This window comes from Pipistrellus hanaki, assembly GCF_964339955.1.
Source record: "Pipistrellus hanaki genome assembly, chromosome: 5".
Taxonomy (NCBI): Eukaryota; Metazoa; Chordata; class Mammalia; order Chiroptera; family Vespertilionidae; genus Pipistrellus; species Pipistrellus hanaki.
Genome location: NC_140507.1, coordinates 77,042,606 through 77,063,711, shown reverse-complemented (window position 1 = coordinate 77,063,711; position 21,106 = coordinate 77,042,606). Strand labels below are relative to the sequence as shown.

Below are 21,106 nucleotides of genomic sequence, written 5' to 3'. Positions count from 1 at the left end.
CTGCCTTCACCTGACAACTCCCACCCTCACCTGGTCATCTCCGGCAAGCACTCAGGATCAAGATGCAGAAGTAGTCCTATGTCTTCCCCCTCCCCCCTACCAGTCCACAGGTTCATCTGCCTCTTTCTTACGGGGCTGCCTCAAACCTTCAGCTCCTCCCTCCATCTCTATGAAGTGAGAAGTTTAACAGAAAAAGTAAGAGAGTGGGTTGTCGCGCAAGCTTGTAGGACGCATGCGCAATTTCCTCTGTCTCTTTTTGGCGCTGCGGGGCAGCGAGTCCAGGAGAAATTTCCCGGCGGCGCGGGAGATGCGCGCCACTTCCGGCCGGGCTCCTAACAACGGGGGAGGCTGGTAACCAGGGAGGGGGGGGATGGCGGAGCGGGCGCCCGAGGCAGAGGCGGAGGCTGAGGCGGGCGCAGGCGGGGAGGCAGCGGCCGAGGAGGGCGCGGCGGGCCGCAAGGCGCGGGGCCGGCCGCGACTCACGGAGTCGGACCGGGCCCGGCGGCGGCTCGAGTCCCGGAAGAAGTACGACGTGAGGCGCGTGTACCTGGGCGAGGCGCACGGGCCCTGGGTGGACCTGCGGCGCCGCAGCGGCTGGAGCGACGCCAAGCTCGCCGCCTACCTCATCTCGCTGGAGCGCGGCCAGCGGAGCGGCCGGCACGGGTGAGGGGCCTCAGCCCGAGGGAGACAGGAAGGGAGGGAGGGAGACGCCCCCATCCCCCGCTGCGCCTGGTCCCGCCCCCTCCGCCCAGGCCCTGCCCCCGGCACCTCTGAGCTCCGCCCGGCGGCCCGGCCTGGGCCTCCGACTACCGGTCCTGGGACGTGCCTCGCTCGCGGCCCCGCCTCCCGCCGCTCTGACCGCCCAATCCTAGGATGCGTCCAGCCTCAACCCGCCTCCTGGGCGTTTGGCCCCGCCCTCTGAGCGCTGGCTGACCAATCCTGGTACGGGCTCCACCTCCCAGCGTTCTAACTGCGGTCCCTAGAGGAGCGGCCCCGCCTCCTGAGGCCTCAGCGGCCAGCGGTCCCTGCGGTCCCTGGACTTTCGTAGGCCTGGTCCCCTACAATGTAGCCTGAGACTTGACAGCATGACTGCACACCCTGGGCCGCCCAGCCCTGCCGCCCATGAGGTTCCGATGCCCCAGCTAGGACAGAGTGGTCCCATTCCCACAGTCCTGGATCCCACCTACCTGACTGAGGACCCCTCACAATCCAGATCGCATTTCCCTAAACCTCTTGGCTCCTAAGGAGCACCTCAGCCCAGGGAGACGCAAGTGAAGAGGAAGCCCTGAGTTAGCCACACAGGTGGGAGGCAGAGAGAGGTTTGCAGTCTCAATTTGGAGAATGAGCAGTGTTGGAATTTTTCGCTTCCAGCCTGAGTGATAATTAAATGAGTTAAACTACAGCAGAGGCCTTAAGACTGTGCCGCCACTTACCATTCCAGGTATTAACAGTTAGGATGATGTTTGTTCTGTATTACAAGCAGTTCTGTGACAAAATCCTTCTTCTGCTTGCATGTTTGGGGTGGGGGGGAGGAAGAGTGCTTCTGAGGGTCAAGAAGCAACCTGCCTCCTGCTGAAATTGTACCCACCTGCTTCTCAGGGTGGCAGGCTAGTTTATATGCTCAAGGGCAAGGCAGGAAATGCTAGGTGCTTAGAAAATCTCAAGCCAGTGTTCCACTATTGGAATTTCTGATTCAGTCAGTCTGATGGAACTGCAGACCCTGTATTTTTTTTTATGCAAAGCTTCCAAGGAGACTTGATGTGCAACTGGCCAGAGGGAGCTCCTGGAGCTTCCTAAGCTGAAATTGGTATTTGCTTGGTTTGGCTGAGCAGGGCTGTGTGTGCAGGACTAGGGCAGGGGCACTGAAACAACCCAGGCAAAAACTTGGCCCAGGACCCATGGGTAGTTGGGAAAATACATGAACCTGGGTGAGGGATATCCTATAGGGAATAGCCATGACCAGAAGTAGGAGGTCACATTATTTCAGTTGTTCAATTATTCATAACCTGGAAGGATTTTAGTTCAAGGGCTGTGAGACATGAACACGAAAGCAGAAGTTAAATCAGGGTGAAAAGAGAAAGGAAAATGAGTGGCACCCTGAGGCCATGATGAGTGCTGTTGGATTGAAGCATTGAGTCACAGGGGGCATGACAAGGGCAGTTTTGTGGCATGATAAGGTAAAAGTCTGACCAGAGGGATTCAAGAGGCGTAAAGTGGGAATGGTGAATGGAGTTTGCCTTGGTGCTTTCTACTGGGAAAAGGGAAACAATGGTCATAGTGGAATTTCCAGTGCTGCTGCATTTGTTTAAGGAACATTTAATGAGCACCTACTAGGTGCTAGGTGCTCATTAAATGCCAGGGTACAGCAATGAACAAAACAAAGGTAGCTGCCTCGTGGAGTTGACATAAAGGGCAGAGGGTAGAGCCTTTTCTAGTGTGCAAAGGCTTGTCTACTGCAGATAAGAAACAGTAAATTATGTAGCATGTGAGAGATTGATGGAAGCTATGGAAAAAAACAAAAAGTAAAATAAGGGAAGAGGAATCAGGAGTGTGAGCTGGAAGTTTAAATAGGGCATTAGGGTGGAGCCACCTTGAGAAAATAACATTTAAGTATACAGCTGAAGGAGGCCAGGGAGAGCCGTGCGGATATTCAGGGGAAGAGTGTTGGAGGAAGAAGGAATAGCAAGTGCAAAGGCCTGGAGTCGGGACCCTACCTGGTGCCCTGATATGTACATGGCACATGACGGGAACGTGTGGCTGCAGTACAAAGGTAGAAGGCCAGGGTGGTTGTATGAGCCGCACCTGACCTCAAATCACTGTGGCTGCAGCCATAAACGGAGGGGCAGAGGAGAGAATATGAAGGCTGGGAGGGGCTAGGAGGACTGATTTTTTTCTTTTAGTGAAAAATGTCTAGTGGGAGCTCTGGTGGGATTTTTTTTTTTTTTTTTTTTTTTTGAGTTCCCTTTATAAGTGCAGAGAAGCCATGTATCCAGCTGAGATGTTTAAAGAAGCACTGCTCAGGGTGTGTGTGGTGGGAGGAATGGGTGGGGTATGAGTTAAAAGAAGGCTGGCCAAGAGTTGACAGTTATTAAAGCTGGTGATGGGTTCAAGGAAGGTCACTCTCCTCCTCTCTAACTTGGTATGTGTTTGCGTTTTCCTTTTCACATCTTAAACTCCCAACGAGAAAATCAGAAGAATCATCCCGACTCCTATGTTGAGGCTGTGGGAGGGGAGGGCGGGAGGAAGAAGTTGACTACACTGGTCCAGGCGAGCCAGGGTGGGGCTGGCCCGAGCAGGTCACAGGGAAATGGAGAGAAGTGGTTGAACTTGGGGCCGGCGGTGTTCTCTGACGGCCGTGGGTATGAGAGATGCCCCAGGTTTGAGCACCTGAAAAGTTGCAGTTGCTGTTAACCAAGAAGGGCTGCGTCGGGGGACAAAATGACAGCTTGCATGTGAGGCTCCTACATGGGGTGTCAGGGAGGTGGTGGGGAGAGAGCCCATCAGGAATGCAAGTGATGGATGCACATGGACCGAGGACACAGGTCTGAGCCCATTGCCGTTCTCCGTGCTTCCAGAAGTCAGGCGGATGAGAAGGAAGCAGCGGCGTGGAAGGCAGGTGGGGGAACAGGGAGGGTGGTGTCCTGGAGGCCAAGGGTCAAATACTGGGGGGCCGAATGAGGCAGCCATCCTGGTGGCTATAGCTGGGCCGTTGGTGGCATGGTGGAGAAGAACGCTGACCCTAGGGGCTCAAGGGAGATGAAGAAGCAGACATGGAAACCAAGAATGTAGACAGCTCAGTCGCAGAGTGGTCAAGGAATGGCGCAAAAGTTGGGAGTGAAGGGGCTCAAGGTAATTTCAACCCAAGATGTTAGAAATACCAGCTTGTTTGGATGCTGGAGGGAATTTCAAGTGAAATGTGAAATGGAAGGGCAGAGGAGAGCAAGGGACTGTTGTCGCTGGCCACCGTTTGGGGCTGGCCACTAGGAGGAAAGTACAGCCAGGCCCTGCAAGAGCCTCCGCAGCTGTGTCCTCAGACGCAGGTGGTGGCAACTGCGGGGAGTCCCAGAGATGCAGGCAGAGGGGAAGTAGTTTGAGTTGCAGGAGAAAGGGCTGTGTGAAGGTCAGAATGTGGCTGACTTCCTTTAATCCGCACAGCAGCTCTGTGCGGGAGGCACTGCTGTTATCCCACTTCACAGATTAAGAAACAGTCTCAGCCAGAACCGGTTTGGCTCAGTGGATAGAGCGTCAGCCTGCGGACTGAAAGGTCCCACGTTCGATTCCGGTCAAGGTCACATCCCCAGTAGGGGGTGTGCAGGAGGCAGCTGATCCATGTTTCTCTCTAATCGATATTTCTAACTTTCTCTCCCTCTCCCTTCCTCTCTGTTAAAAAAAAAAAAAAAAAAAAAAAAAAAAAAAATCAATAAAATCTATTTTTTTTTTTTAAATAAAAGAAAAAAATAAACAGTCTCAGAGGGGATGACCCTGCTTGAGACCGCACAGCCAGTCAATAACAGAGATGAGACGTGAACTGGGATCTGACCGACGCCAAGCCTGTTCCCACCACAAACACTTGCCTTCTCAGCACTCAGTCATGGCAAGGCCTTGAGTGATTGCAGGCGGCATGGTTGTTTGGACTTGGGTTTGGAGAAGGATCTGGCGGCCTGGCCCCTTAGAGGGGGTAGAGGCTCCTGAGATGGGCAGAGGGGAGCAGACCCCAGGGCAGAGGGCAGAGCCTGGGCAGGAAGACAGAGGAGCCCTGAGAAGCTGTCCTGGGACCAGACTTGGGGTGTGGCAGCTGAGAATTGTTATCAAGCCGGATAGGGGACTGAGGGGACGGGCAGTGGAGCTGAGGAGAGACCCTGGATTGGCTGTCAGGATGTTTGTGGTAAGAGCATAGCCATGGCCATAGCAGGGAGGTCAGTCTTCCAGGGCCTGGCTCTGTGATAATATTAATAATCATAATGATCACTGTCACCATTTGCTGAATGATTACAAATTGCCAGAACTGCACCAAACTTTATACAACACATATAATCTCATACCAACCTCATAAGGGGAAACTGAGGCACAGGGCAGCAAGGCCACTCAACCACGGCCACAACGCTTACTGCTGCAGTTTAGAAGAACAAGGGAACAGCCAGGGTGAAGGGAGCAGACCTGGAGGCCCAGTGGCAGGAAGGCAGAGGGAAGCCGCTACGACGTCTGAGAGAGAGGGCTCCAAGGTACCTGCCCTCAGTGTGTGTAGAGCCAGTGCTGGGCCGTAGCCACGTGGCCCGAGGGAGTCAGGAGCCCATCCGGCAGACCTGACGGCCGTCCCGGGGTGGGGGGCCATGGGAGCCTGGGCTTTGGGCCTGGCCCTGTCAAGGCACGAGGGGTCAGTTCATTAAATTGACCCAATATAGCAGGCTCATTTTTTAAAAAAAATATATTTTATTGATTTTGTACAGAGAGGAAGGGAGAGAGATAGAGAGTTAGAAACATTGATGAGCGAGAGTCATCGATCAGCTGCCTCTTGCACACCCCATACTGGGGATATGCCCGCAACCAAGGTACATGCCCTTGACCGGAATCAAACCCGGGACCTTTCAGTCCCCAAGCCGATGCTCTATCCACTGAGCCAAACCGGTTTCGGCAGCAGGCTCATTTTTTATTTATTTTTATTTTATTTTATTTTTTAATTTATTTATTTTTTCTTACATTTTTTTTTTTTTATGGATATTCTTTTTTTTTTTTTTTTAATAAGTTTTTATTTTTCATATTATTACAAATGTTCCCTTCCCCCCCCCCCCACCATTGCTCTCCTCCACCAGGTTCCCACCCCACCCTCTGCCCTTTCCCCTCTCCCCATTGTCCTCATCCATAGGTGCACAGTTTATGTTCAGTCTCTTCCCACGCCCCCCTCTCCCCTTTTCCCCAAGAATCATCAGTTCACTCCCCTTCCATACCTCTGATTCTATTATATTCAACAGTTAATATTGTTCATCAGATTTTTTTAATTTCCTCGGTTTTTAGATTCACTTGTTGATAATTACGTATTTGTTGTTCATAATTTTTATCTTTGTTTACTTTCTCTTCTGAAAGAACCCCCTTCAGCAATTCATATAATTCTGGTTTGGTGGTGATGAACTCCTTTAGCTTTTTTTTATTAGTGAAGCTCTTTATCTGGCCTTCAATTCTGAGTGATAGCTTTGCTGGGTAGCTTATTTTTGGCTGTAGGTTCTTGCTATTCATCACCTTGAATATTTCTTGCCATTCCCTTCTGGCCTGCATGGTTTCTGTTGAGAAGTCAGCTGACAATCGTATAGGTGCTCCTTTATAAGTTACTACCTTCTTTGCTCTTGCTTCTTTTAGTATTCTCTCTTTATCTTTTGCTCTTGGAATTTTAATAATGATGTGTCTCGGTGTGGTCCTCTTTGGATTCCTTTTGTTTGGAGTTCTGTGTGCTTCCTGGACTTGTAAGTCAAATTCTTTCACCAGGTGGGGGAAATTTTCTGTCACTATTTCTTTCAGTATGTTTTCGATATCTTGCTCTCTCTCATCTTCTGGAACCCCCATAATTCTGATGTTGGTTCGCTTGAAGTTGTCCCAGAGGTTTCTTACATTATCTTCAATTTTCTGGATTCTCTTGCCTTCTAGCTTCTGTGGAGGAGTGTCTTCTGGCTCTTTATGTTCCAAATCTTTGACTTGATTCTTGCGATCTTCCCTTCTGTTTTTAGGACTCTGTAGAATATTTTTTATTTCAGACAATGTATTCTTTATTTCTTGTTGATCCCTTATCATTTCTTGTTGACTCCTTATTAATTCTAGTTGATCTCTTTTCATATCCTCATAGGCCTTATCCATCTTTTCTAGGAAATTCTTGAAAAACCTTATAAGCGTAGATTTGAACTCTATATCCAGACGCTTTTTGTCCTCCATTTCTTTCGTTTGTGATCTATTTTGTTGTCGCATTTCGCAGTTACAGATGGGACGGGGTTTCAGGGTGGAGCCTGCAGCTTTGGCTTCCGTCAGCCCCGCCCTCTGCGGGTCCTTCAGTGCTCGCTGCCGGCGCCTCTGAGAGAAAGGTGCCCTCGATTTTCGCCTGCTGCCAAACAGTCTATGCTCTCCCCCAATGAGCCCGGTATTGGGGTTCAGTTCAGTTGGAAGTGGAGTTGGAGGTGGCGTTCACAGCAGTCTGGAGCCCCAGTCTCCTTCCCGTCAGGGCAATCCCGCGGCACAGCCGACCGTCCCTTCTCTGGGGGCAGTGTGCGCGCCTCCGGGACCTCCTTTCTCCGCTACCCCGGGGTTCCGACTTGCAGCCCAGCTCCCTATGGCAGAGCCTGAGTCCCCGGGGTCTGGCCCAGATCTGGGGTTCAGAGCAGTCAGGGGCCCAGCACAGTCGGAGTTTTATCTCCTTTCCGCTAGGGAACGCCCGCCAGGCACTCGGCCTCCCTCCTCTCCGGCTCCGTCCTCTCCGCGCGCCGCGTGTCTCCGTACCTTAGGCTTTTACAGCTCCTCCGCGCTTCCTTCTGGTTTTCTCCTTGCTTCTTGTTGTAGGATTTCCAGTCAGTCGACTTTCCTGTAGTTCTGGGTAATGTCCATTTTATATTTTAGTTGTATTTTATTAAAATTGTTGTTTGCGGCTGCGGCTAGTTGCCTACCCGAGCAGCCATCTTGGATTCTCCTCCTTTTTCTTACATTTTTTTATTTTATTTTTTCCATCACCATTTATCCTGTCTGTGCCCTGTTTGTTTACATTTTGCAGGCTCATTAAAAATATATATATATATTTTATTGATTTTTTACAGAGAAATAGAGAGCTAGAAACATCGATGAGAGAGAAACATCAATCAGCTGCCTCCTGCACACCCTCTACTGGAGATGTGCCCGCATACAATGTACATGCCCTTGACCGGAATCGAACCTGGGACCTTTCAGTCCGCAGGCTGACGCTCTATCCACCGAACCAAACCGGTTTCGGCAGCAGGCTCATTTTTATTTATTTTAAATATTTTATTGATTTTTCACAGAGAGGAAGAGAGAGGGATAGAGAGTTAGAAACATCGATGAGAGAATCATCGATCAGCTGCCTCTTGCACACCCCCTACTGGGGATGTGCCTGCAACCAAGGTACATGCCCTTGACCGGAATCGAACCCGGGACCTTTCAGTCCTCAGGCCGACGCTCTATCCACTGAGCCAAACCGGTGCTGGCAAGCAGGCTCGTTTTTAAGTTGATACTTTTGTATGGCCCTGGAATGAAGTACACATCCAAATGGCCGTTGGCAGATAAATGTTCCCCACTCCTGATCTAGAGGTTCAACTCGGGAAAGATGTCCGTCTAGACCCCTCACAGCGTTGGCAGAATCCACATGCTGGTGGTTGTGGGGAGGGTCCCTGCGGCCCTGCTGGCTGTCGGCAGGACTGCTCTCAGCACCCAGAGGCCGTTTGTTCTCAGGTCCTTGCTACCTAGTCCTTCATAGTCCCCTCCTGTCCTCAGCCTCCGATTTCTGATATCTGCTGGCTCTTTGTAAGGGCTCTCTAAGTCAGGCCCACCTCAGTAAGCTCCCTCTCGATTAGTTCAGTCATCTAGCCACGGAATGGTAACCATTCATATTCCCCAGCGTGCCCCACTGGAGGGGAGGGGATTACACAGGGTGTGTGATCCCAGCGGGTGGGGTCATGGGGTGAGGAGAGGTCAGAACAAGGTACTGACCGTATACCCCTTTCTGACCTCCCCACTCCCTGGCCACGGGACCTGGGCTGAAGTCTCACCTCTCTGGGCCTCAGTTTCCCACTCTGTGGTGGGTGAGGATACTAGACCCTCCTCTAAGGGCTGTTGTCCATGTGGGAGAGAACCCCAGTGAAGGGCCATGAGAACAGACCCGGGAAGCAGAAGCTAACATCTCGCCCCACGGCAGGATGCGGGATACTGTCATTATCTCACTGTCAGTCAGGCTCTGTGTCACTCCCCTGCCTCTCTCTGTTACAGGAAGCCTTGGGAGCAGGTCCCCAAGAAGCCAAAGAGGAAGAAAAGTAAGTGGGGCTACAGCCAGGGGGGAGGGGTGGGTCTTGAGAGTTACTGGCTTTGTCGTTCTCTCCTTCTGGCCTCCCTCGCTCCCCCATTCCCTGCGACCGTTTGTGGAGAGGCTGCCTGTGCCAGGCACTGTGTGGACCAGGGCAGACCCAGCCCTGCCCTCACAGAGCCCACCGTCTCCTGGAAAAGACAAGGGACAGGCTGAGCAGGGCTGTGACGGAAGTGGGGGTAGATGAGGGCACTGGGGCCCAGAGGAGGGGCCCCTCCCAGCCCAGGAAGGAAGCTGTGCTGTGCCCTCATCATCTCTCATCCTCCCCATCTCACACACACAGAACCCAGGAGGACCTACTCCCTGCCCCAGGCCGCACAGCTGGGAACTCAGGGCCCCATGTCTCCAAAGTAGGCCCCTTGGCTCCCTGCTCTCCGGCTGCTGTGTGGGAGTCAGCCAGGGAGGAGCAGAGGGAACGGCTTGTGCCAGGCCCTGAAGGGCATATTGTGTGCCAGGCTCAGGGGGAGCTGGGCGTGGGCAGCCAGAGCAGAGCCTGGAGCTCGTCCCTCCTGCCCCTGAGCACGGGGGCTGTGGGTCTCGAGCTCCGTCCAACAGGGTGGGAGCCAGCTGTCCAGGGACAGCCTTCTGGTGGCAGCGAGCCCCTCCCACTGTCATAGTTCTCAGGGAGCAGGTGAGCTAAGACTGTGACCCCAAATCCCAACGGGGTGGGGATGAAGACAAGGAGGCAAGCGCTAGGCTAAGGAGGTGGCTTGCTGGTGGTATCCCCATGGCTGTCGCTGTGTTGGCGGCCCTGGGCACCGTTCCTCGGCCCCGGGACCTTTCCTGGGCCCACTCCTTCCCACTTGGTTGAGGGAGCAGGATCATCGCACATATCGCTGGCACCAATTCTTAGGCACTCACAGCCCGTTCTGTGCCCTGGCAGTGTCTTCACTCTCTAACCTCTTTCCTGTCAGCCTTATTCTCCCCTGACCAGAGGGGTCAACTGAGGTTCTGAGAAGCCACGTCACTTGCCCGGAGCTACCCAGCTAGGAGTGGTAGAGACAGGATGTGAACCCTGGTGGTTAGGCTCCCCTATTCCCACCCCCTCGCAATGTGCGCTCATCTGGCACCGGCTGTGTGCAGGTGCTGAATGTGCACAAGGAACCACACAGATACCATAGTGGCCCTGTCCTTAGGGAGCTGACATCTAGTGTGGGAGGTGAGCAAGAAACATGAAAACAAATAAGCATAGATAGCATCTAGGTGCTACCTGGAGAGGAAGGAAGCAAGTCAGGTCAGCTAGAGGGACAGGGGAGAGAGGATGGCTGGCCGAGGGAAGACCTGAGTGAAGGTGGAGGCGGCAGGGCAGTTATCTGGTGACAGAGGACACAGCCAATGCGAGGGCTCTGAGGCTGGACCCGGGAGAAGGCCCTGAGGCCGGAGCGGGCGGGCAGGAGTATTGCTGGGCCTCTGGGAGGATGTGACTCCCACCAGGGAGGTGGGCGCTATGGAAACCCTGAGCAGAGGAGGGATGTGACCTGACTCAGTGCTCACAGGCGTCCACTGGTGTCTCCGGAAGGAACAGACTGCAGGCGGAGGCTGGGAGCGGGGGACGGCCAGGGGACTGATCGTAACAATAAGCAGCAGCTGACAATGACTGTGCACCTTCACGGCCAGGCCCACTGTCTGTATGACTGTCCATCCAGTGAGGACGGTCCCTTCACCTCCAGGGGGTCTCATCCCTCTGAGCCTCAGTTTCTTTACCTACAAACGGGACAGGCCCGGACAGGGTTCCGGACGTCGTCTCAACCCCCAGGAGCCAGAAGGCCGGTGGCTGTAGGGCCACGCTGCCCTGGGCGGCCTCACCGCACTCCTCACGCCTGCCCCGGCCTGTCGCGCAGGGCGCCGGCGCAACGTGAACTGCCTGAAGAACGTGGTGATCTGGTACGAGGACCACAAGCACCGCTGTCCGTACGAGCCGCACCTGGCCGAGCTGGACCCCACCTTCGGCCTCTACACCACGGCCGTGTGGCAGTGTGAAGCCGGCCACCGCTACTTCCAGGACCTGCACTCGCCCCTGAAGCCACTCAGCGACTCAGACGCCGACAGTGACAAAGGTGGGTCCACAGAGCGGGGCATAGAGTCACCCTGGACTGCCCGCCCTCCCGGGTCTTGCTAGCCTGAGGCCAGTATCATGAACTCTCAGCAGCTAGATGGCCCAGGTGCTAGCTTCAGGGACCGAGCACAGACTCCATGCAGCCTGCAATCTCTGAGCCCTGACAGATCCCAGGACACAGTTCCCGCTTTACAGAGACAGCCGAGGCACAGGGCAGTCTGCCCACCTGTGCCCACGGCCAGGCTCAGGCAGGGCTGGACTTGGGGTCCAGGAAACCTGGCTTAGTAGCGGGAGGGAGGGTTGGGTGCTGGGCCTCAGACTCCACAGAGTGGCTCTTCTCTCCTGGCCTCTTCCTCTCTCCTCTATTTTCTTAAGCCCTTTCTCGGGTTCAGAGTCTGTCTCTACCAGTCTCATTCTCTTTCCCTCTCTCCATCCTCCTCTCCTCCTCACTTCCTGTTCTTTGCTCTCTGTCTCTCATCCTGTCCCTCGCTCTGTCTTCAGTCTCCTTCCTTTCCCTTCCTCTCCACATTGTCTTTCTGTGTCTCCCCTCCATCTCACACCCTGTCCATCTCTCATTTTCTACCGTCTGCCACCCTGCCCTTCCCATCTCTGTCCCTGCCCCTCTCCTGCCATTCCAGGTTGGTCACACCCAGGGGCTGACTGCCAGCTCAGGCCTGGGAGGGACTCGGTTACGAAGGTCCAGGAAGACCTGGTGGAGGAGCAGGGGTTGCTCTGGGGAGCGAGGGTTGCCCACCTGCCTCAGAAGCTTGGCGTGAGCTGTGAGAAGAAGCGTGAGGCCCGCAGATAGGTGCTCTGCCAGGGCTGAGGGTGAGGTCAGTCACCAGGGCTGAGTCCGAGCTGGCAGGCATTTGGAGCAGATGGCATCCCAGCTGGTGAGGGGAAGCTGTGGGCGAGAGGTGCTCCAGGTGGGCACCCTGGCCAACAGCCATCCCATTGTGTGTCAGTCAGGTTCCCAGCGTGAACCTGCCCCTCGGCCATCCTGTCCTGTATTCCGCTCCAGGCCCACCCCAAAACTCCCCGAGTCCTCCCCACAGGCCTGTCATCAGACCCTCTGAGCAGTCGAGGAAACCAGGGCTTTGGGAGTAACATGACTGGCCCATCTGGTGATGGATCCAGCTTGGATGGGGTGACACCCACAGGCGGTCTCTGGCACCCCAACCTCACTTTTACACTAGCAGCTTCTGGGGCTGGGCCCTTGGGAATGAACACTGGGATCAATTCCAGGTCTGCTACGGCTGCTGGGGGCTGGCGAGAGAGTGCTGTGCCCCAGGCCTGCCCTCTTCCCTCAAGCAGCACTCTTTTTTCTTTTTTTTTAATATATATTTTATTGATTTTGTACAGAGAGGAAGGAAGAGAGATAGAGAGCTAGAAACATCGATGAGAGAGAGTCATCGATCAGCTGCCTCTTGCACACCTCCCACTGGGGATATGCCCACAACCAAGGTACATGCCCTTGACCGGAATCGAACCCGGCTCCCCTCAGTCCCCAAACTGGTCTCGGCTCAAGCAGCACTCTTATCTGCTCTGTGCCTAGGGCAGCCTGCCACCTCTCACTCAGTAACAAGACCCCTCCCTCCCCCGAGGGACTGTGGGAAGCCAGGGGTGCACGGTCATTTCTGTTGGGAGAGTTATCATCTTGAGCAAGATCCAGTGTCAGCCTTAGCAGCTGGTGCTGCACTCAGGCACCCAGGGACCCAGCTATGCTCCCAACTCATGAGGTGATAGCCCCTTCTCCAGGGTGCAGCCCGGGCTCATCCCACTACAGGGCTGATCCCATACTGTTCCTGCTGCCATCCAGGCCGCCTCATGGATGGGGCAGTTGGGTATCAGAGGTAGTGGAAAACATTGGTAGGGTGCTTTCTCCAGGCCTGGTACTATCCTAAGTCCTTTCCATGTATTTGCTCATTAAATACCCAGAGTACTCCCTGAGGTAGGTACCAAGATAGCTCCAGGCCCAGGTGGGTTCCTTAAGGCCTCTGTGATCACACAGCTGGAAGAGCAAGCACTGAGACCCCTCCCCCGATGCAGTCTGGTCCAGTGCCTGCACTCTCCATATGGGTTCCCAGACAGTGTGCCCCACCTGTCACGAGTGTGTGATCTAAGGGACAGTCACTCCCTTTGCCTGTCCCAGCTTCTCCCTGTGTGGGTAAGATGTTATTTCCCTGGGCCTTCATCACGGCCTTGGTTGGAGAGCCATTCATTTTTGCAAAGGTGTTGCTCATTGTGTACCATATAGCCTCTGGGCACTGGGGACCTGCACAGGGACCCCTGTCCTTGTGGAGTTTACTGTCTACAGGGGAAGCAGGCAGTAAACAAGGTAGACAAGTAAAATCCAGAGTACACTGGAATATGGGAAGTATTTGGGGGGGAAGTAAAGGAGAGAAAAGGGTGCTATTTGAGACAAGGTGGTCAGAGGCCTCCCAGAAGAAAACACCATTGCTGAAGGGTCTGATGAAGATAAGAAAGGAAGCCCAACTGGTGTCTGAGAGAAAAGGGTTCAGGTAGGAAGTGGCAATGCAAAGGACCTGAGGCAAAAAGCTGTCTAGTGTCTCAGCTCGGGAGGGAGGCCAGTGGGACTGGAGAGGAGGTGCAAGCCATGTTACCTTTAGTGAGAGCTTTGGCTGCTATGCCAAGTGAATTGAGATGGGTATTATACACACACACACACACACACACACACACACACATATACGTGTGTGTGTGTGTGTGTGTGTGTGTGTGTGTATATTTTTTATTTTATTATTATTATTTTTTAATTTCAGAAAGGAATGAGAGGGAGAGGGAGACAGGAACATAAATGATGAGAGTCATTGATTGGCTGCCTCCTACACGCCCCCTACTGGAGATCAAACCCACAACCTAGGAATGTGCCCTTGACAGGAATTGAATCGGGACCTTTCAGTCCGCAGGCTAACTCTCTGTTCACTGAGCCAAACTGGCTAGGGTGTTTTTTTGTTTGTTTGTTTGTTTTTAATGATAAGCATTGTATGATAGTTTGACAGCATTTTTTCTTACTTTTTTATAATATATTTTTATTGATTTCAGAGAGGGAGAGAGAGATAGAAACATCAATGATGAGAAAGAGTCATTGATTGGCTGCTTCCTGCATGCCCTCTACTGGGGATTGAGCTCACAACCCCTGGCATGTGTCCTGGACCAGAATTGAACCCAGACTCTTCAGTCCTCAGGCCAATGTTCTATCCACTAAGCCAAACTAGCTAGGACTGGGAAGGGTGTTAACTGAAGGAAGGCCGGCTGTTGAAATACACACACCTGCAAATTGCCTTCCATCCCAGGATCCAGGTTCTTTCCATCCTGTAGCTCCAGCCTCCTCTGAGTTCTGATCATCTCAATCATCCCCATCTGACACATATACCCTGTTTCCCCGAAAATAAGACAGAGTCTTATATTAATTTTTGCTCCCAAAGGTGCGCTAGGTCTTATTTTCAGGGGATGTCTTATTTTTCCATGAAGAAGAATACAGTACACATTTATTGTTAAATGAAAATAAAGGAAATTTATTACCTGTATACAGTATGGCAGTACGGTAGTTGTCAACACAAACCAGACAAACTGTGAATCCTACAGTATCAAGAATTGACTCATTTATTCAATGACAATCATGTCATCATCTTTGGAACGTCATCATAACAATCCAATTTCTATTGTAAATTTCCTTGGTGAATTTCTTGTGACTCCATTTCTTTTAGAATCAGTGGAGCATATCTCTCATGTTTAGCCTAGGGGGGGCCTTATTTTCGGGGGATGCCTTATATTTCACTCAGAAGGAAACCTGTAAGTAGGTCTTATTTTCGGAGGATGTCTTATTTTTGGGGAAACATGGTAGCATCTAGGAAGACGTAGTCACTGGTTCATGAATTTCCTCAGAGGTGGAAGTTCATGAACCACTCACATTTCTTTGGGACTCAGCCGTATGGCCAGACCTATCTGCGAGGAATGCTAGGAAATGTAGTCCATTTGGGTGCCAGGAGGAAGAGACACTGGTTTGGTGAGCAGCTGGTCTCTCTCTTTCACAGAAAGTGACCAGCAGGTTCTTAAAGGGGGGTGTGACCTGAGTAGGTGTTCACTAACTCCCTCTGGCCACTGTAGGAAGGACAGAGCGAGGGGGTGGTGGTGGTTGAGGGTGGGAGCTGGGGGACCAGGGAGAAGGGACTGCATGGTTCAGGCAGGGGATGATGGGGCCATGACCAGGCATGTGCGGGGGAGGTGGGGTCGCTGTTGGCCTTTGGATGTATTTTGGATGCAGCACCGATAGGTTTTGCTGACAGATTGGAAGTAGGTGTGAGAAAGGGAGAAGTCTAGGATAGCCCCAGGACTTGGCCTGAGCAGCTAGAACAGAGCTGCCCTCCCTGGGGGGACATCCACGGATGCTGCAGGCTCTTCCTGAGGAGGCTCCGAGCCCCGAGTTGCTGAGAGGAGTGTGGGCGCCTGTGAGGTCCCCTGGGGGTGGGTCAGCAGAGAAGGCGGTGGGATGTAAGTCTGCAGCTCACAGGAGTCCGGATGGGAGTGCTCCCATGGCAGCACCAGGAGGCAACACAATAAAAACAGATACTTGATCTTGGTTCTTAATTCCTGGTGCAGAGCGCCTAAAACGCTTGGAATTCCCTGAGAGAGGAATGCCTTCCGTTATCCGGAGTCCTGCTTTGGAAGGAGCCCCTTTGAAACACTCCTGGGCTCTCTGCTAACGAGGTGACTCAGGAGGAGGGCTGGTCACCAAAAAGACCAAACACATGATAGCAGCGCAGTCTCAGCCCCACACCAGTCCCCGGGCTGTGGGGGGGCCTGGAGGTCTGTGGGAGGGCCTGGAGGTCGGAGAGTTTCTGGGTGAACGTGTGGAGCGTGGAGAGGGCACAGCTGGAGGGGCGTGGCAGCGCGGGACCCGCCCTGTGCCTTCCCTGTGCGTCTCTTCCCCCCGGCGGGGCCGAGTCTTCTCCTTTATAATAAAACTGTCATCGGAAGTGAAGCATTTTATTTTTTTGTTTTTAAAAATATATATTTTATTGATTTTTTACAGACAGGAAGAGAGAGGGATAGAGAACTCGAAACATAGATGAGAGAGAAACATCGATCAGCCGCCTCCTGCACACCCCCCACAGGGGATGTGCCTGCAACCAAGGCACATGCCCCCGACCGAAATCGATCCTGGGACCCTTCAGTCCACAGGCCGATGCTCTATCCACTGAGCCAAACCGGTTTTGGCTTGAAGCATTTTCTTGAGTCCTATGAACCATTCTAGCAAATTATCAAACCTTGCCAAAACCAGTTTGGCTCAGTGGATCGAGCGTCGGCCTGCAGACTGAAAGGTCCCAGGTTCGATTCCTGTCAAGGGCATGTACCCTGGTTGCGGGCACATCTTGAGTAGGAGGTGTGCAAGAGGCAGCTAATAGATGTTTCTAAATCTCTATCCCTCTCTTCCTCTCTGTAAAAAATCAATAAAAATATATATATAAAATAAAATAAATTTTTAAAAAATTTATCAAACCTAAACATGGGGTCGTGGGAACTCCCGGTCAATAGGTAGGAGGGCAAGTGGCCTGGGACTTACAGGTGGCCTGGGGCTTGCAGCTGGTGTCTGAAGTGGGGTCATTCTTCTGGGGTCTGATGTGGTGTGGAAATTGTATTGAACTGCTGGACACAGAATCAGGGTGGGATTTAACACCATCAGCCCAGCTGAAACCCTGGGGTGATCTGATCGGAGCACTCAGAGGCCCCAGCTAGAACCTTCCAGACCTTTAAGAGCAAAAAAGGCTGCGAAGGAGCTACCACAGAGGAGTTGGGAAACGAGTGGGCCAGAGGCAAAGGGAGGAGAGCATCTCTGAGGAGCAGGGATGACTGAGGAGGATGGGGACTGAGAAGTGACCGCTGTTGGTGCCAGTGAGGAGTCGCAGCACCGGCCCCTTTTGAGCCCTCAACAAGCACCAGCTGCCGCCGCCACGATTGTAACCGTCTCTTTCCTCTGTCACCACAGTGGACAACGGCCTGGGGGCCGGCAGCTCCAACTCGTCCAGCTCCTGCTCTGGCTCTGACTCTGAGGAGCCCCCGGAAGGCCAGCCAGCCAAGGCGACAGTTGCAGCAGCTGCTGTTACCCCCACCAGCCCAGCGGGCAGCAGCGGCCTCATCACGCAAGAGGGTGTGCACATCCCTTTCGACGTCCACCACGTGGAGAGCCTGGCCGAGCAGGGCACCGCACTGTGCCCCAACCCAGCAGGCAGCGGGCCGGAAGCCCTGGAGACTGTGGTGTGTGTGCCAGTGCCCATGCAAGTGGGCCCGGGCCCTGGCACTCTCTTTGAGAACATGCCCCAGGAGGCACTGGGCGAGGTGGTAGCCAGCTGTCCCATGCCAGGCATGGTGCCTGGCTCCCAGGTGATCATCATCGCAGGCCCAGGCTATGATGCCCTCACGGCTGAGGGCATCCACCTCAACGTGGCAGCAGGCAGCAGTGCGCCCAGCGGGGGCCTGGGTGACGAGGTGCCCTGCGCCATGATGGAGGGCGTGGCAGCCTACACCCAGACGGAGCCTGAGGGCAGCCAGCCCGGCGCTGTGGACCCCACCACCATGGCAGGCATGGAGACCAAGAAAGGTCTGGGGGCCCATGCTAGTCTGGGGGTGCTGGGATGGGAGTACCTGGGAGGGGGAGGGCGAGGAGGGCCCTAGAGGGGACTCCTGGAAAGCCTTAGTCCCCGCGGACACCTGCCCTGTGTCACCCCGTAGAGAAGGAGGACCTGTACATGCTTAAGAAGGAGGAGAAGGAGGAGCCGGTGGCTCCAGAGCTGGCAGAGCTGGCAGCGACAGTGCCTGAGAGTGCAGAGCCTGAGGCAGAGGCAGACGGGGAGGAGCTGGACAGCAGTGACATGTCAGCCATCATCTATGAGATCCCCAAGGAGCCTGAGAAGTGGGTGTCAGGCGGGCGGGGCCCGGTGGTCCTGGCTGGTGTGGGAGCCCTAACACCACCGGCCTTCCTCTCCAGGAGGCGGAGGAGCAAGCGGCCCCGGGTGATGGACGCCGACGGCCTGCTGGAGATGTTCCACTGCCCCTACGAGGGCTGCAGCCAGGTGTATGTGGCTCTCAGTAGCTTCCAGGTGAGGCTCCCCCCCACGGCTGGGCAGGGTCTGCTCCTGTGCCCAGCCGCCTGTGGCTAGTAGAGAGCCCCACCAGCCCCCAGCAGGTGCCACGTGCCCGCCTCCCACATGCCCACTGGCCTCCGGCACGCCTGGCCCGCCTCACCAGCCACAGCCTCTCTCTGCACCCCCAGTGGCTGCCTGCTCCTGGCCTGGAGGCTCCCCCCACACTCTTGCTCTTCTACTTGCCCAACTCCTCTGCCCACACCACCCTCTTGGCTCAGGGTGGTAGGGCCTGCAAGCCTCAGGTCATTGTCCCACCAAGTCGTACCTGCAGGTTGCCCACTGGGCCTTGGGCCACCCCAAGGGCAGAGACAGGGCCTTACCATATCCCCTCTGGGCAAAGGAGGGGTCTCAAGTTGGCCCTTGAATTTGCCAAATCATGTTTTCATTAAGCACATATTGAGCACCTCCCAATGCCAAGCCTGGTTGGGCACTGAAGCTACAGGTGTACTAGCGAGCTAAAGAACAAAGGCAGACCCAACCAGTGTGGCTCAGTGGTTGAACCTGTGAACCAGGAGGTCACGGTTCAATTCCCAGTCAGGGTACATACCCGGGTTGCGGGCTCAGTCCCCAGTGTGAGGGATGCAGGGATCAGTGGTTCTCATCATTGATGTTTCTATCTGTCTCTCTCTGTCCCTTCCTCTCTGAAATCAGTAAAAAAAATATTAAAAAAAAAAAAAAAACCAACAACAACACAAAGGAAAGGGTGATCGAGAGCTTTCTGCTCCAGGCCCCTGGGGTGGGGGTGGGGGGCAGGAGAGGGCTCGCAGTATAGCACCATGGCAAAGAGCCTGCTATGGACTGACAGCCCTAGAATCCAGTCCCAGCCCTGCCACTGCCCAGCTGTGAGACACCAGGCAAACTGCTGAGCCTCTGGAGACTCAGTTTCCCCCTCCATAAACGGCTAATGGCGGGGCCCTTCGCAGGGTTGTGATAAGATTCACTGATGCCCCAACCCAGAGCCTGGCTGGAGTCGATGCTCAGTAAAACGGATCCCAGGGGCCCCAACTTGGAGCTGGCAGTCCATCCGAAGGACAAGGGCACCCCTCTTCCCGCCTCCAGGGAAATGCCCCAGCCTGACCCCCAGCAGCCCTCACCTGTCCCCATAGCACCCACAGCACCACTCCGGCCCCTCTCGTCTCCAGAACCACGTCAACCTTGTGCATCGAAAAGGGAAGACCAAAGTGTGTCCTCACCCTGGCTGTGGCAAGAAGTTCTACTTATCCAACCACCTACGGCGACACATGATCATCCACTCAGGTAAGGCCCTGGGGCCCGGGCGCCTGAGCCTTGGAGCCGGAGCGGGTTCAGGCAGGGGCAAGCCTGCCCAGGACTGCCTTTCTCAGTTTCCTGCCTGTCCCACATGGACTGGCTTGAGATGGTAGACTAACCTGGAGCCCCCAGGCACCTCCCTGAGGCTGCACTGCTGGAACCGTGTCAAGAGAGCAGCGCGAGATTAAAGAGCGAGCTGCATAAGCCACAGTGACGCTGACTGTCACACCTCATGGGGAGCGAGGCCCATCGGCCTCCTGACTCCTCCACGCAGATCTCAGGCTGGAGCAGTTCCAGGGCTGAACCAGCCTGAAGGGGCATCAGGCTAGGAACAGGGCCTCTGTTTCTCTGCTCCAAACACCTCCGTGACCCAGAGTGTGGGCTGAGACACCATGTGAAATTGTGCCAAAGTCCAAATGTTGGGGTCAAATTCAAACCCATCTGCACGCTGTGCTCCTCCTCAGGAACCCGAGCTCCCATTCCATCTCTGCCTGGGGCTCCTGGGCAGTGACCATGAGCCTCCCCTTTATCAGCCTCTCTGGTTATTAGACTTGACCTTCAAGCCTGGGGGGGGGGGCTTGGTTCCTCTGCAGTTGGTCTCCCCAGTGCAGTGGAGACACTCCCAGCCCCCTCCCCAAGAGCGGAGCCCTCAGCCCGTGCTTCCCCCAGGTGTCCGGGAATTCACCTGTGAGACCTGCGGCAAATCCTTCAAAAGGAAGAACCACCTGGAGGTGCACAGGCGCACACACACCGGCGAGACACCCCTGCAGTGAGTGACAGGCCCCGAGAGGGTCCTAGGAGGGAGGAGATCCGGGCTGGACCAGCACAGAGCAGGTCCCACAGGCGCGCTCCGTCCTGGGGTTGCCATGCCAGATCCATCTGCACTCCAGGCCCAGATGGCGCCAGCCCTTTCCGGGCCGGCCCGCCCCCTCTGACTGTGCCCTGACTCCTGGCAGGTGCGAGATCTGCGGCTACCAGTGCCGGCAGCGGGCTTCGCTCAACTGGCACATGAAGAAGCACACGGCGGAGGTGCAGTACAACTTCACGTGCGAGCGCTGCGGCAAGCGTTTCGAGAAGCTGGACAGCATCAAGTTCCACACTCTCAAAAGCCACCCCGACCACAAACCCGCCTGACCCCCGTCAGCCACCGTCCCTATTTATTTGTCCACTCCGATGCCACTCCTGGGCCTGCTGGGCCTGGACTGCCATGGGGCCACCCCGCAGGCGGGAAGACCCACCCAGGGCTGGTCCCCCCCCCCCCCCCCGGAGCTGGCGATGGGGGCTGCCCTGCTGGAACTGTGTCTAGAGCAGAGCAAGATTAAAGAGTGAGAAAGTAGATGCCCTCCCCCTAGACCTGGATGATTTGGGGGTGAGGGGGCCTCTTCTCCAACCTGGATCCAGCCTGAGCGAGGCCTCAGGTGAGGGTGGTAGGTAGGGGAAGTCATACCGGCAGACCAGGGACCTTTTCCTCTGCCTCAGTAGCCTGAGCAACCCTGAACACTCGCTTCTCACAGGGCCAGGGCTGGGGTTTGGGCACCCAGGGAAGCCACT

The 21,106-nt window shown here is 54.7% G+C and overlaps 1 protein-coding gene across 2 annotated transcripts; it reads left to right on the top strand.

Moving 5' to 3' along the window:
- Nucleotides 1–44: 44 nt before the first annotated feature.
- Nucleotides 45–20,891, top strand: ZNF653 (zinc finger protein 653). Of its 2 annotated transcripts, none has more exons than XM_084885927.1 (9): nt 45–663; nt 8,971–9,014; nt 10,906–11,121; nt 17,131–17,742; nt 17,874–18,015; nt 18,130–18,241; nt 19,429–19,543; nt 20,225–20,324; nt 20,512–20,891. In XM_084885927.1, the coding sequence occupies exons 1-9, from the start codon at nt 371–373 to the stop codon at nt 20,687–20,689; spliced, it is 1,812 nt and encodes a 603-aa protein (XP_084742053.1). In that variant the 5' UTR covers nt 45–370; the 3' UTR covers nt 20,690–20,891. The 2 variants fall into 2 exon arrangements, with proteins under 2 accessions (XP_084742053.1, XP_084742052.1); XM_084885926.1 differs by having other exon boundaries at nt 48–663; nt 17,874–18,054.
- Nucleotides 20,892–21,106: the final 215 nt, after the last annotated feature.